Source organism: Oncorhynchus kisutch, unplaced genomic scaffold, assembly GCF_002021735.2.
Source record: "Oncorhynchus kisutch isolate 150728-3 unplaced genomic scaffold, Okis_V2 scaffold3444, whole genome shotgun sequence".
NCBI lineage: Eukaryota > Metazoa > Chordata > Actinopteri > Salmoniformes > Salmonidae > Oncorhynchus > Oncorhynchus kisutch.
This window is the reverse complement of record NW_022265389.1, coordinates 156,622-172,419: the sequence shown is the minus strand read 5'-3', so window position 1 is coordinate 172,419 and position 15,798 is coordinate 156,622. Positions and strand designations below refer to the sequence as shown.

At 49.1% G+C, this 15,798-nt stretch overlaps 2 protein-coding genes across 3 annotated transcripts in view; both read right to left on the bottom strand.

Annotated features, from left to right (window-relative positions):
* The window catches only part of LOC109877572 (ectonucleotide pyrophosphatase/phosphodiesterase family member 2-like), a 47,488-nt gene extending 42,246 nt beyond the window's left edge, over positions 1-5,242 (bottom strand). The window contains exons 1-3 of one of the 2 annotated variants that reach the window (XM_031820512.1): positions 5,016-5,242; positions 4,689-4,794; positions 249-404 (exon numbers count right to left, since the gene is read on the bottom strand). In XM_031820512.1, coding sequence (XP_031676372.1) covers positions 249-404; positions 4,689-4,794; positions 5,016-5,045 — 292 coding nt within the window. In that variant the 5' untranslated portion in view covers positions 5,046-5,242. The remainder of the gene's footprint in view (positions 1-248; positions 405-4,688; positions 4,795-5,015) is intronic. The other variant, XM_031820513.1, reaches the window with a different exon arrangement.
* A 7,475-nt stretch (positions 5,243-12,717) lies between these two features.
* Positions 12,718-15,798, bottom strand: part of LOC109885467 (transcription initiation factor TFIID subunit 2) — a 40,929-nt gene continuing 37,848 nt past the window's right edge. Inside the window, exons 26-27 of the mRNA XM_031820511.1 lie at positions 15,085-15,187; positions 12,718-14,937 (exon numbers count right to left, since the gene is read on the bottom strand). Coding sequence (XP_031676371.1) covers positions 14,663-14,937; positions 15,085-15,187 — 378 coding nt within the window. The 3' untranslated portion in view covers positions 12,718-14,662. The remainder of the gene's footprint in view (positions 14,938-15,084; positions 15,188-15,798) is intronic.

Genomic DNA, 15,798 nt, shown 5'->3' with positions numbered 1-15,798 from the left:
ACAAGGTCATATACATGAGGTAGAAACTGACAGAGATGGTGATGGTCATAAAGTATGAAGTAAAGCGTGTGTTCATTTTGAACCCTGCATTGATGCAATACAACGTACTGAACATTCTGGAACATGTACAACTTGGACTGGGGAAGAGGGGTTGAACTGAGATGTAAGACCACCATGTTGAGGGAACATGAAAGGGAGCAGGGGGGACCACCAACCCAGACAGACAGGCTGGCAGGCTTCAGGCTTACCTGTTCTCAAGCAGTGCTCATCAAAATCCTGGCAGCAGCTGTTATAGGTTTTACATAAGTTGTCACAGCGGCAGTTGGGAGGTTCAGCCTCGTCCAATTCAAAGCATCTGTTCTGGCAGGATCCTGACGTGCCGATCCACGGGGAGTCTGAAGGAGCTGGCAGAGAGAGAGAGAGAGAGAAACAACCATTAACAACTACTGAGGGAGATGAAAGGGAGAGAGAGAGAGAGAGAGAGAGAACCATTAACAACTACTGAGGGAGATGAAAGGGAGAGAGAGAGAGAGAGAAAACCGTTAACATCTACTGAGGGAGCTATCAGGGAGGGAGAGAGAGAGAGAGAGAACCGTTAATATCTACTAATGGAGCTGGCAGGGAGAGAGAGAGAGAGAGAGAGAGAGAGAGAATCGTTAATATCTACTGAGGGAGCTGAGAGGAACACCTCCCTGAGGTTGGGGAGAGGGACACCTCCCTGAGGTTGGGGAGAGGAAGTCTTCCCTGAGGTTGGGGAGAGGAACACCTCCCTGAGGTTGGGGAGAGGAACACCTCCCTGAGGTTGGGGAGAGGCACACCTCCCTGAGGTTGGGGAGAGGAACACCTCCCTGAGGTTGGGGAGAGGACGTCTTCCCTGAGGTTGGGGAGAGGACGTCTTCCCTGAGGTTGGGGAGAGGACGTCTTCCCTGAGGTTGGGGAGAGGACGTCTTCCCTGAGGTTGGGGAGAGGACGTCTTCCCTGAGGTTGGGGAGAGGACGTCTTCCCTGAGGTTGGGGAGAGGAACACTTCCCTGAGGTTGGGGAGAGGAAGTCTTCCCTGAGGTTGGGGAGAGGAAGTCTTGCCTGAGGTTGGGGAGAGGGACACCTCCCTGAGGTTGGGGAGAGGAAGTCTTCCCTGAGGTTGGGGAGAGGAACACTTCCCTGAGGTTGGGGAGAGGCACACCTCCCTGAGGTTGGGGAGAGGAACACCTCCCTGAGGTTGGGGAGAGGAACACCTCCCTGAGGTTGGGGAGAGGAACACCTCCCTGAGGTTGGGGAGAGGAACACCTCCCTGAGGTTGGGGAGAGGAAGTCTTCCCTGAGGTTGGGGAGAGGAAGTCTTCCCTGAGGTTGGGGAGAGGAACACCTCCCTGAGGTTGGGGAGAGGAGGTCTTGCCTGAGGTTGGGGAGAGGAACACCTCCCTGAGGTTGGGGAGAGGGAGTCTTGCCTGAGGTTGGGGAGAGGGACACCTCCCTGAGGTTGGGGAGAGGAGGTCTTCCCTGAGGTTGGGGAGAGGAACACTTCCCTGAGGTTGGGGAGAGGCACACCTCCCTGAGGTTGGGGAGAGGAACACCTCCCTGAGGTTGGGGAGAGGAACACCTCCCTGAGGTTGGGGAGAGGAACACCTCCCTGAGGTTGGGGAGAGGAACACCTCCCTGAGGTTGGGGAGAGGAACACCTCCCTGTGGTTGGGGAGAGGAACACCTCCCTGTGGTTGGGGAGAGGGAGTATTCCCTGAGGTTGGGGAGAGGAAGTATTCCCTGAGGTTGGGGAGAGGAAGTATTCCCTGAGGTTGGGGAGAGGAAGTATTCCCTGAGGTTGGGGAGAGGAAGTCTTCCCTGAGGTTGGGGAGAGGAAGTATTCCTTGAGGTTGGGGAGAGGCAGTCTTCCCTGAGGTTGGGGAGAGTAACTCTTCCCTGAGGTTGGGGAGAGTAACTCTTCCCTGAGGTTGGGGAGAGGCAGTTTCCCCTGAGGTTGGGGAGAGGAAGTCTTCCCTGAGGTTGGGGAGAGGAAGTCTTCCCTGAGGTTGGGGAGAGAAAGTCTTCCCTGAGGTTGGGGAGAGGAAGTATTCCCTGAGGTTGGGGAGAGGAAGTATTCCCTGAGGTTGGGGAGAGGGAGTTTCCCCTGAGGTTGGGGAGAGTAACTCTTCCCCGAGGTTGGGGAGAGGAAGGGAGCACCTCCCTGAGGTTGGGGAGAGGAACAGCTCCCTGAGGTTGGGGAGAGGGAGTATTCCCTGAGGTTGGGGAGAGGAAGTATTCCCTGAGGTTGGGGAGAGGAAGTATTCCCTGAGGTTGGGGAGAGGAAGTATTCCCTGAGGTTGGGGAGAGGAAGTATTCCCTGAGGTTGGGGAGAGGAAGTCTTCCCTGAGGTTGGGGAGAGGAAGTATTCCCTGAGGTTGGGGAGAGGCAGTTTCCCCTGAGGTTGGGGAGAGTAACTCTTCCCTGAGGTTGGGGAGAGGCAGTTTCCCCTGAGGTTGGGGAGAGGAAGTCTTCCCTGAGGTTGGGGAGAGGAAGTCTTCCCTGAGGTTGGGGAGAGGAAGTCTTCCCTGAGGTTGGGGAGAGGAAGTCTTCCCTGAGGTTGGGGAGAGGATGTCTTCCCTGAGGTTGGGGAGAGGAAGTCTTCCCTGAGGTTGGGGAGAGGAAGTCTTCCCTGAGGTTGGGGAGAGGACGTCTTCCCTGAGGTTGGGGAGAGGAAGTCTTCCCTGAGGTTGGGGAGAGGAAGTCTTCCCTGAGGTTGGGGAGAGGAACACTTCCCTGTGGTTGGGGAGAGGAACACTTCCCTGAGGTTGGGGAGAGGCACACCTCCCTGAGGTTGGGGAGAGGCACACCTCCCTGAGGTTGGGGAGAGGAACACTTCCCTGAGGTTGGGGAGAGGAAGAATTCCCTGAGGTTGGGGAGAGGAAGTATTCCCTGAGGTTGGGGAGAGGAAGTCTTCCCTGAGGTTGGGGAGAGAAAGTCTTCCCTGAGGTTGGGGAGAGGAAGTATTCCCTGAGGTTGGGGAGAGGAAGTATTCCCTGAGGTTGGGGAGAGGGAGTATTCCCTGAGGTTGGGGAGAGGAATTATTCCCTGAGGTTGGGGAGAGGAAGTTTCCCCTGAGGTTGGGGAGAGTAACTCTTCCCCGAGGTTGGGGAGAGGAAGCTTCCCCTGAGGTTGGGGAGAGGCAGTATTCCCTGAGGTTGGGGAGAGGAAGTCTTCCCTGAGGTTGGGGAGAGGAACACCTCCCTGAGGTTGGGGAGAGGAAGTCTTCCCTGAGGTTGGGGAGAGGAAGTATTCCCTGAGGTTGGGGAGAGGAAGTATTCCCTGAGGTTGGGGAGAGGAAGTATTCCCTGAGGTTGGGGAGAGGAAGTATTCCCTGAGGTTGGGGAGAGGAAGTATTCCCTGAGGTTGGGGAGAGGAAGTATTCCCTGAGGTTGGGGAGAGGAACACTTCCCTAAGGTTGGGGAGAGGAACACTTCCCTGAGGTTGGGGAGAGGAACACTTCCCTGAGGTTGGGGAGAGGAACACCTCCCTGAGGTTGGGGAGAGGAACACTTCCCTGAGGTTGGGGAGAGGCAGTTTCCCCTGAGGTTGGGGAGAGGAAGTCTTCCCTGAGGTTGGGGAGAGGAACAGAGGGGACCAAGCCAGTGTAACATACAGTACATAATAAGATGTTCCTTGTGGATTCAGGAACAAACCTGCAGCAGAAAAACCTGGGCAACGCCAGGAGAAGCACGTGGACGAATTCTGTGAAGATTCAAACTCAGTTTACTGCACAGGAATAGCTGTATGAGTCATATAACTAGTCATTTACTCGATGTCAAACCCATCCCAGACACAGTGAATGAACTGAATGAAAGGTAACAAACTACCTGTGAAGGAAATATTACAATGTCCTTTCACGGCTGTGCAGTGGGATCTTTGACAAGTATCCCGACAGTATAATTCAAACCACCTGAGTTTTTACATGCAGACCAGGTCAGAATATGTGGCGCAGAAACGGCTGAAAAGCTCACTTGATATTGACACAAGGTAGAGCCGAGCAAACAAACCCCAAATATACACGAACAGGCCAATCACTAGCGAAAAGGACAACAGTAATCGTTTGTTACCTTAAAACGCTCTTTGCTTATTAGTTCTGTGTAACACTGGCAGACAGATCTGATAGAAAACGATGTGCAAATAAACTGCATTTTGAATTCCATCGCTATGGTTACCTCAGGGAACGTAGTCAGTTCCGTATAATGTATGTTGCTCATGTTTAAAGAACATTTAGATGGTAAATGGATTCCATGTTAAGTCTACAGACTGTTGAGTGATTGATTACTTTGTTCCTAAGTCAGTTTTAAGATTTAGTTTAATGCCTCTGGAATCAAATACAGTTTTCTGTCTGACTTGTTTAAAATGGCAAAAGGATAGTTGGCTTTATATACATTTACAGCCAGAAAACATAAAGGCTTTTTCAAAATATACTGTAAAGCTTATTTTGGTAACTAAATTACAGAGAAAATGATTCCGATGTGCTTGTAGTATACCATGCACAATGTTAGTGCAGAACACCTTGTGAGATTATACAAACATTTATTTTTAAATGAACAATTTCAATACTGTAATAGACAAAAATAATACCCATCAACTATTGTCAGAGAGAGAGAGAGAGAAAGGGAGAGATGGAAGTCCCCCCCAACTATCTATATTTTATGCAATCTTGCTTACTGTCTGTCCTTGAAGAAGCAGCCTCCTCTACAGACCTTTCAGGGCGGTCATAAACATACCCCGAGCAGATATCCGAACCACAGACGATGGAGAGGACACAGAACATCTTTGAAAATGAACGAAACAACAGATAAATGATACAATTCTACAAAATATTGTCACATCAAATGAAACGTGAAACATATGAGGCGATAACAAGTCTCCCACAGTAAATATAGCGGGGAACATGCCAGAACAATCCATCATAACCCAGGTATTCTCTCTTGAACATCCTACATTGTAATATCACAGAGTTTTCTAAACCATCTTTGGTAATTTCCATCATACCTGTTTAAATGATATCTTATATTTCCCCATTATGTCAGGTCCGTCCTACAGAATTCATGTGTTTATCGCAGTGGTTCCTGTTCGGTTCGTTACCGTGCGTCCTGACTGCACCCCGACTATCACTAAGACTGAGCGCAAGAACCGTGTGGTGGCCAAGTTTTGTGATTTCAGATGAACACCTGTTCACGGTGCCAAAGGGAGCTTCCTTCCAGCTCTCAATCCACTAAATCAATGAAAAGTGCTTGTGCTGCCGTTTAATTTTACTGCGCGCAGTGCGCGGTAGGATACTAAACAATGAATGCAAGGAGAGACCACCCCGGTGAATGCATAACAATACCCTTTGATACTTTTCAAATCGGTCGCCACTTTGAAATGATCATCATCATCCCCTTGTACTGCAAATGATTTAGAAAACAAAAGGAGAGTAAAACTTCCTTGCTGAAAGCCCTGAAAACATCTGAGAACCAGTAATAAACGCATAATAGTCATAGGAGCCTATACGCAAAACATAAGTTCTCATTGTAAACGGAAAGGGACAAATGCGGACGCACACGATGCATTTGCATGGATCATAAAGCCTTACAGAACCAATTTCCAAAGAACCATGATTCTCTGCCGAGTGATGCCTGCTCATAGTCTGCTCTAGACTGGAGTGATTTATACCCTTACTAACCCTGGAACAAGTTATACCCAAACTAACCCTGGAGTGATTTATACCCTTACTAACCCTGGAACAAGTTATACCCAAACTAACCCTGGAGTGATTTATACCCTTACTAACCCTGGAACAAGTTATACCCAAACTAACCCTGGAGTGAGTTATACCCAAACTAACCCTGGAACAAGTTATACCCAAACTAACCCTGGAGTGAGTTATACCCTAACTAACCCTGGAGTGATTTATACCCAAACTAACCCTGGAACAAGTTATACCCTAACTAACCCTGGAACAAGTTATACCCTAACTAACCCTGGAACAAGTTATACCCAAACTAACCCTGGAGTGAGTTATACCCAAACTAACCCTGGAGTGAGTTATACCCTAACTAACCCTGGAGTGAGTTATACCCTAACTAACCCTGGAGTGAGTTATACCCAAACTAACCCTGGAACAAGTTATACCCAAACTAACCCTGGAGTGAGTTATACCCTAACTAACCCTGGAGTGAGTTATACCCAAACTAATCCTGGTGTGAGTTATACCCAAACTAACCCTGGAACAAGTTATACCCAAACTAACCCTGGAGTGAGTTATACCCTAACTAACCCTGGAGTGAGTTATACCCAAACTAACCCTGGAGTGAGTTATACCCAAACTAACCCTGGAGTGAGTTATACCCAAACTAACCCTGGAGTGAGTTATACCCAAACTAACCCTGGAGTGAGTTATACCCTAACTAATCCTGGTGTGAGTTATACCCAAACTAACCCTGGAACAAGTTATACCCAAACTAACCCTGGAACAAGTTATACCCAAACTAACCCTGGAGTGAGTTATACCCAAACTAACCCTGGAGTGAGTTATACCCAAACTAACCCTGGAGTGAGTTATACCCAAACTAACCCTGGAGTGAGTTATACCCAAACTAACCCTGGAACGAGTTATACCCAAACTAACCCTGGAACAAGTTATACCCAAACTAACCCTGGAGTGAGTTATACCCAAACTAACCCTGGAGTGAGTTATACCCAAACTAACCCTGGAGTGAGTTATACCCAAACTAATCCTGGTGTGAGTTATACCCAAACTAACCCTGGAACAAGTTATACCCAAACTAACCCTGGAACAAGTTATACCCAAACTAACCCTGGAGTGAGTTATACCCAAACTAACCCTGGAGTGAGTTATACCCAAACTAACCCTGGAGTGAGTTATACCCAAACTAACCCTGGAGTGAGTTATACCCAAACTAACCCTGGAACAAGTTATACCCAAACTAACCCTGGAGTGAGTTATACCCAAACTAACCCTGGAGTGAGTTATACCCAAACTAACCCTGGAGTGAGTTATACCCTAACTAACCCTGGAGTGAGTTATACCCTAACTACCCTGGAGTGAGTTATACCCAAACTAACCCTGGAGTGAGTTATACCCAAACTAACCCTGGAGTGAGTTATACCCAAACTAACCCTGGAGTGAGTTATACCCAAACTAACCCTGGAGTGAGTTATACCAAAACTAACCCTGGATCATCACTGGACTGATTTTACCATAACTAACCCTGGTTCTAACCCTGGTTCTAGCCCTGGACTGAGTTGTACCATAACTAACCCTGGTTCTAACACTGGACTGAGTTGTACCATAAATAACACTGGTTCTAACACTGGACTGAGTTGTACCATAACTGACCCTGGTTCTAACACTGGACTGAGTTGTACCATAACTAACCCTGGTTCTAACACTGGACTGAGTTGTACCATAAATAACACTGGTTCTAACACTGGACTGAGTTGTACCATAACTAACACTGGTTCTAACACTGGACTGAGTTGTACCATAACTAACCCTGGTTCTAACACTGGACTGAGTTGTACCATAACTAACCCTAGTTCTAACACTGGACTGAGTTGTACCATAACGAACCCTGGTTCTAACACTGGACTGAGTTGTACCATAACTAACCCTGGTTCTAACACTGGACTGAGTTGTACCATAAATAACCCTGGTTCTAACACTGGACTGAGTTGTACCATAAATAACCCTGGTTCTAACACTGGACTGAGTTGTACCATAACTAACCCTGGTTCTAACACTGGACTGAGTTGTACCATAACGAACCCTGGTTCTAACACTGGACTGAGTTGTACCATAACTAACCCTGGTTCTAACACTGGACTGAGTTGTACCATAACTAACCCTGGTTCTAACACTGGACTGAGTTGTACCATAACTAACCCTGGTTCTAACACTGGACTGAGTTGTACCATAACTAACCCTGGTTCTAACACTGGACTAAGTTGTACCATAACTAACCCTGGTTCTAACACTGGACTGAGTTGTACCATAACGAACCCTGGTTCTAACACTGGACTGAGTTGTACCATAACGAACCCTGGTTCTAACACTGGACTGAGTTGTACCATAACTAACCCTGGTTCTAACACTGGACTGAGTTGTACCATAACTAACCCTGGTTCTAACACTGGACTGAGTTGTACCATAACGAACCCTGGTTCTAACACTGGACTGAGTTGTACCATAACTAACCCTGGTTCTAACACTGGACTGAGTTGTACCATAAATAACCCTGGTTCTAACACTGGACTGAGTTGTACCATAACTAACCCTGGTTCTAACACTGGACTGAGTTGTACCATAACTAACCCTGGTTCTAACACTGGACTGAGTTGTACCATAACTAACCCTGGTTCTAACACTGGACTGAGTTGTACCATAAATAACCCTGGTTCTAACACTGGACTGAGTTGTACCATAACTAACCCTGGTTCTAACACTGGACTGAGTTGTACCATAACTAACCCTGGTTCTAACACTGGACTGAGTTGTACCATAACTAACCCTGGTTCTAACACTGTACTGAGTTGTACCATAACTAACCCTGGTTCTAACACTGGACTGAGTTGTACCATAACTAACCCTGGTTCTAACACTGGACTGAGTTGTACCATAACTAACCCTGGTTCTAACACTGGACTGAGTTGTACCATAACTAACCCTGGTTCTAACACTGGACTGAGTTGTACCATAACTAACCCTGGTTCTAACACTGGACTGAGTTGTACCATAACTAACCCTGGTTCTAACACTGGACTGAGTTGTACCATAACTAACCCTGGTTCTAACACTGGACTGAGTTGTACCATAACGAACCCTGGTTCTAACACTGGACTGAGTTGTACCATAACTAACCCCGGTGCTTTCTGCCTCCAGGACAGACCACACAGGATTTGGCAGAGTCGGTGGAGGACTGGAGCGCCATTGGTTTGTTGCCAATACATATGTTTGTTTTGTCATCCAGGGTTTGATGAGGGAAACAAATCAAATATAAAAATGTATATTGTTGCAGATATGGGAAGATTCCAGAGTAGATTATTATGCTCAATCTGACAAGAATATGATTACTGAGTTCAAATGGAAATGTGAGGAGATTAGGTCAAGAACCAGAGCACTGAAACTCACCCATAGGGACATGTGAGGAGATTAGGTCAAGAACCAGAGCACTGAAACTCACCCATAGGGACATGCGATGAGATTAGGTCAAGAACCAGAGCACTGAAACTCACCCATAGGGACATGCGAGGAGATTAGGTCAAGAACCAGAGCACTGAAACTCACCAATAGGGACGTGTGAGGAGATTAGGTCAAGAACCAGAGCACTGAAACTCACTCATAGGGACATGTGAGGAGATTAGGTCAAGAACCAGAGCACTGAAACTCACCCATAGGGACATGCGAGGAGATTAGGTCAAGAACCAGAGCACTGAAACTCACCCATAGGGACATGCGAGGAGATTAGGTCAAGAACCAGAGCACTGAAACTCACCCATAGGGACATGTGAGGAGATTAGGTCAAGAACCAGAGCACTGAAACTCACCCATAGGGACATGTGAGGAGATTAGGTCAAGAACCAGAGCACTGAAACTCACCCATAGGGACATGCGAGGAGATTAGGTCAAGAACCAGAGCACTGAAACTCACCAATAGGGACGTGTGAGGAGATTAGGTGAAGAACCAGAGCACTGAAACTCACCAATAGGGACGTGTGAGGAGATTAGGTCAAGAACCAGAGCACTGAAACTCACCAATAGGGACATGTGAGGAGATTAGGTCAAGAACCAGAGCACTGAAACTCACCAATAGGGACATGTGAGGAGATTAGGTCAAGAACCAGAGCACTGAAAGATGTTACTGGGCCGAGCAGTGAGGTAGTCGTTACTGGGTCGGGCAGTGAGGTAGTCGTTACTGGGCCGGGCAGTGAGGTAGTCGTTACTGGGCCAGCAGTAAGGTAGTCGTTAGTCGTTACTGGGTCGGGCAGTGAGGTAGTCGTTACTGGGTCGGGCAGTGAGGTAGTCGTTACTGGGCCGGGCAGTGAGGTAGTCGTTACTGGGCCGGCAGTGAGGTAGTCGTTACTGGGTCGGGCAGTGAGGTAGTCGTTACTGGGCCGGGCAGTGAGGTAGTCGTTACTGGGCCGGGCAGTGAGGTAGTCGTTACTGGGCCGGCAGTGAGGTAGTTGTTACTGGGCTGGGCAGTGAGGTAGTTGTTACTGGGCTGGGCAGTGAGGTAGTTGTTACTGGGCTGGGCAGTGAGGTAGTTGTTACTGGGCTGGGCAGTGAGGTAGTCGTTACTGGGCTGGGCAGTGAGGTAGTCGTTACTGGGCCGGGCAGTGAGGTAGTCGTTACTGGGCCGGGCAGTGAGCTGGTTGTTAGTCGTTACTGGGCCGGGCAGTGAGGTAGTTGTTACTGGAACGGCAGTGAGGTAGTCGTTACTGGGCCGGCAGTGAGGTAGTCGTTAGTTGTTACTGGGCCGGGCAGTGAGGTAGTCGTTAGTCGTTACTGGGCCGGGCAGTGAGGTAGTTGTTACTGGGCCGGCAGTGAGGTAGTCGTTACTGGGCCGGGCAGTGAGGTAGTCGTTACTGGGCCGGGCAGTGAGGTAGTCGTTACTGGGCCGGGCAGTGAGGTAGTCGTTACTGGGCCGGCAGTGAGGTAGTTGTTACTGGGCTGGGCAGTGAGGTAGTTGTTACTGGGCTGGGCAGTGAGGTAGTTGTTACTGGGCTGGGCAGTGAGGTAGTTGTTACTGGGCTGGGCAGTGAGGTAGTCGTTACTGGGCCGGGCAGTGAGGTAGTCGTTACTGGGCCGGGCAGTGAGCTGGTTGTTAGTCGTTACTGGGCCGGGCAGTGAGGTAGTTGTTACTGGAACGGCAGTGAGGTAGTCGTTACTGGGCCGGCAGTGAGGTAGTCGTTAGTTGTTACTGGGCCGGGCAGTGAGGTAGTCGTTAGTCGTTACTGGGCCGGGCAGTGAGGTAGTTGTTACTGGGCCGGCAGTGAGGTAGTCGTTACTGGGCCGGGCAGTGAGGTAGTCGTTACTGGGCCGGGCAGTGAGGTAGTCGTTACTGGGCCGGGCAGTGAGGTAGTCGTTACTGGGTCGGGCAGTGAGGTAGTCGTTAGTCGTTACTGGGCTGGCAGTGAGGTAGTCGTTACTGGGCCGGGCAGTGAGGTAGTCGTTACTGGGCCGGGCAGTGAGGGTAGTCGTTACTGGGCCGGGCAGTGAGGTAGTCGTTACTGGGTCGGGCAGTGAGGTAGTCGTTAGTCGTTACTGGGCTGGCAGTGAGGTAGTCGTTACTGGGCCGGCAGTGAGGTAGTCGTTAGTTGTTACTGGGCCGGCAGTGAGGTAGTCGTTAGTCGTTACTGGGCCGGGCAGTGAGGTAGTTGTTACTGGGCCGGCAGTGAGGTAGTCGTTACTGGGCCGGGCAGTGAGGTAGTCGTTACTGGGTCGGGCAGTGAGGTAGTCGTTACTGGGCCGGGCAGTGAGGTAGTCGTTACTGGGCCGGCAGTGAGGTAGTTGTTACTGGGCTGGGCAGTGAGGTAGTTGTTACTGGGCTGGGCAGTGAGGTAGTTGTTACTGGGCTGGGCAGTGAGGTAGTCGTTACTGGGCCGGGCAGTGAGCTGGTTGTTAGTCGTTACTGGGCCGGGCAGTGAGGTAGTTGTTACTGGAACGGCAGTGAGGTAGTCGTTACTGGGCCGGCAGTGAGGTAGTCGTTAGTTGTTACTGGGCCGGCAGTGAGGTAGTCGTTACTGGGCCGGGCAGTGAGGTAGTCGTTAGTCGTTACTGGGCCGGGCAGTGAGGTAGTTGTTACTGGGCCGGCAGTGAGGTAGTCGTTACTGGGCCGGGCAGTGAGGTAGTCGTTACTGGGCCGGGCAGTGAGGTAGTCGTTACTGGGCCGGGCAGTGAGGTAGTTGTTAGTCGTTACTGGGCCGGGCAGTGAGGTAGTTGTTACTGGGCCGGCAGTGAGGTAGTAGTTACTGGGCCGGCAGTGAGGTAGTCGTTAGTCGTTACTGGGCTGGCAGTGAGGTAGTCGTTACTGGGCCGGGCAGTGAGGTAGTCGTTAGTTGTTACTGGTCCGGCAGTGAGGTAGTTGTTACTGGGCCGGCAGTGAGGTAGTTGTTTGTTGTTACTGGGCCAGCAGTGAGGTAGTCGTTACTGGGCCGGCAGTGAGGTAGTCGTTACTGGGCCGGGCAGTGAGGTAGTTGTTACTGGGCTGGGCAGTGAGGTAGTTGTTAGTCGTTACTGGGCCGGGCAGTGAGGTAGTTGTTACTGGGCCGGGCAGTGAGGTAGTCGTTACTGGGCCGGCAGTGAGGTAGTCGTTACTGGGCTAGGCAGTGAGGTAGTTGTTAGTCGTTACTGGGCCGGGCAGTGAGGTAGTTGTTACTGGGCCGGGCAGTGAGGTAGTCGTTACTGGGCCAGCAGCGAGGTAGTCGTTACTGGGCCGGGCAGTGAGGTAGTCGTTACTGGGCCAGGCAGTGAGGTAGTTGTAAGGGTAGAACAAGGATACTAAAGACCACAGCTACACCGCCAGATCTCATCTACATTCTCCTCTGATAAATGTCCATCTGCCTTTTGTGGTGGGAGCAATTATTCAAAGTTCATGCTCTTGGTTATTACATTCTTGGTATACAACATTTCAAAGCGTAATTGTTATTATATATTGAGCGTTATTGAAAAAAAAATCCACAAATAAAAACACACATTCTTGAAGCTTTATTTTCCATCATCTTTATGATAATGTATTCATGTCCAACCTAGAAGAAAAGGTTTCAACACAACTGGAGTACATAATGAATAAAGAACAGAACAGTTACTGATTGGGTGAGGGACAAGGAGACCATCCACAATCTAGTTACTGATTGGGTGAGGGACAAGGAGACCATCCACAATCTAGTTACTGATTGGGTGAGGGACAAGGAGACCATCCACAATCTAGTTACTGATTGGGTGAGGGACAAGGAGACCATCCACAATCTAGTTACTGATTGGGTGAGGGAGACTTTAACAGTAAAGACAACATTTATTTTTTATTTTTTTAAACCTTTATTTAACCAGGCAAGTCAGTTAAGAACACATTCTTATTTTCAATGACGGCCTGGGAACAGTGGGTTAACTGCCTGTTCAGGGGCAGAACGACAGATTTGTACCTTGTCAGCTCGGGGGTTTGAACTCGCAACCTTCCGGTTACTAGTCCAACGCTCTAACCACTAGGCTACGCTGCCGCCCCATGCATGGTTAGAAACAGTGCCATATGAATGCAATAGAAACAGGTATAGAACAACCCAATGACTCTTCAGTATGGTGATGTCATACAGGGCAGCAATTAGGCTATTAGTCACGGCTACATCCAAAATGGCACCCCATTCCCAATAAAATGCACTACTTTTGACCAGAGCCGTATGGGCCCTGGTCAAACGTAGTGTACTATATAACGAATAGGGTGTGGTTTAGAACGCAAAACAGTCATGGTCTACTGCAGGTCCACCTAATTAGAGACAATTTATATTTTACTATACATTCTACATCCTACACGTTTAGAAACATCTCATTCTTGATTCTGCCATCTTTGAATTGATTGGGTCTCTGAACGAGAGTGGAATTTCTCCTCTTAGTTTAATTGCAGGGTTAAAGTAAACCTGTAAGTCCATGTCCAGGGCAACGTGGGGGAAAGTCTAGTGGCAGTCTGTGAGACCGGGTTCAACAAGCTGAAGAGGTTCCCTTGTGAGGACGCACAGCCACTAACTGAAAATGTTGTTGATGATGGTAGGAGACAGACAGGTTCGGGCACAGCCAGAAGTGTGTGTGTGTGGTGGGTGTGTATGTGTGTGGTTAAGGTGATTGGAGACTGGGATGCTTTTAAAACCAAAGGGCTCCCTTTCTGGAGAGGCCCACAGGTCTGCCTCTCTGTGTGGTTAATGAAGACGTCACAGAATGTTGGTTAGGCTACACACATTCCTACACTGACTGCAGGGCCAGCCCTGGATCCACACTGAATATTGCTCCATTTTCCAAATTCAAACTAAACTTAGCTCTGAAACAAGCAATATTTAGTGTGGATTCCAGGCTAGTTGACACATAGCAAACCAGTAAGGTCTATTCAGAGGAGTTGGAGTCTAGTCTTGAGGATGATGTTTCACAGCTCAGTCAGACATGGATGGAGACCTCACAGAGCGTCCACTAGCAGGGCTGTTACTGAAGGACCAACCAGGAGGCAGAGCTGTGTTCTAGTCAGACATGGATGGAGACCTCACAGAGCGTCCACTAGCAGGGCTGTTACTGAAGGACCAACCAGGAGGCAGAGCGGTGTTCTAGTCAGACATGGATGGAGACCTCACAGAGCGTCCACTAGCAGGGCTGTTACTGAAGGACCAACCAGGAGGCAGAGCTGTGTTCTAGTCAGACATGGATGGAGACCTCACAGAGCGTCCACTAGCAGGGCTGTTACTGAAGGACCAACCAGGAGGCAGAGCTGTGTTCTAGTCAGACATGGATGGAGACCTCACAGAGCGTCCACTAGCAGGGCTGTTACTGAAAGACAACCAGGAGGCAGAGCTGTGTTCTAGTCAGACATGGATGGAGACCTCACAGAGCGTCCACTAGCAGGGCTGTTACTGAAGGACCAACCAGGAGGCAGAGCTGTGTTCTAGTCAGACATGGATGGAGACCTCACAGAGCGTCCACTAGCAGGGCTGTTACTGAAGGCATGGGAGTCCCTCTCCTTGTCTTTACTCTCATGTTTGTGTTTGTGTTTATGTTTGTGCTTCTTCTTCTTCTTCTTCTTGTGCTCGTGGTGGTGGTGGTGATGGTGGTGGTCACCGCTGTGTTTGGAGGAAGAGGTGGACTCTTTGCCGAAGGAAGAAGGTAAAGGGGTGACAGGCAGGGAGAGGACGGCCTGGTCCACGGCTGGAGGTTCCTTACCTGAGGAGGGGAGAGAGGAGACAGGAAGAGACGGATTTAACGTACTGAATGCCAATCAGATAGAAGTGCATCGTGTTCTTGAAAAAAAAAGGACTAGATTGTCTGAAAGCAGAATGATAAGTGCAGGATGTTTGACGGGGTGCTGACCTGGTGTGGATGGCCTCTCCAGGATGTTGAGGTGGTGGTGGATGAATGCCTGGCTGTCATGGGGACTCTCCATGTCAATCTCATCTTCCTCTACGGTGTTGAACTGAAACAACAACATCATCATCATCAGTCATAACCATCTGATCTGATCTTCCTCCACGGTGTTAAACTGAAACAACATCATCATCAGTCATAACCATCTGATCTTCCTCCACGGTGTTAAACTGAAACAACATCATCAGTCATAACCATCTGATCTTCCTCCACGGTGTTGAACTGAAACAACAACCTCATCATCATCATCATCAGTCATAACCATCTGATCTGATCTTCCTCCACGGAGTTGAACTGAAACAACATCATCAGTCATAACCATCTGATCTGATCTTCCTCCACAGTGTTGAACTGAAACATCATCATCATCAGTCATAACCATCTGATCTGATCTTCCTCCATGGAGTTGAACTGAAACATCATCATCATCATCAGTCATAACCATCTGATCTCATCTTCCTCCACCATGGTGTTGAACTGAATCATCATCATCAGTCATAACCATCTGATCTGATCTTCCTCCACGGAGTTGAACTGAAACATCATCATCATTCAACACCCTCACAAGTGCAACCCACAGTGATTCACGTCAAGTCAAATACGATCAGCAATGGGATTGCGCCAGTTGTATTGTATCAGTTTAAAGAGCTAGATGAATCC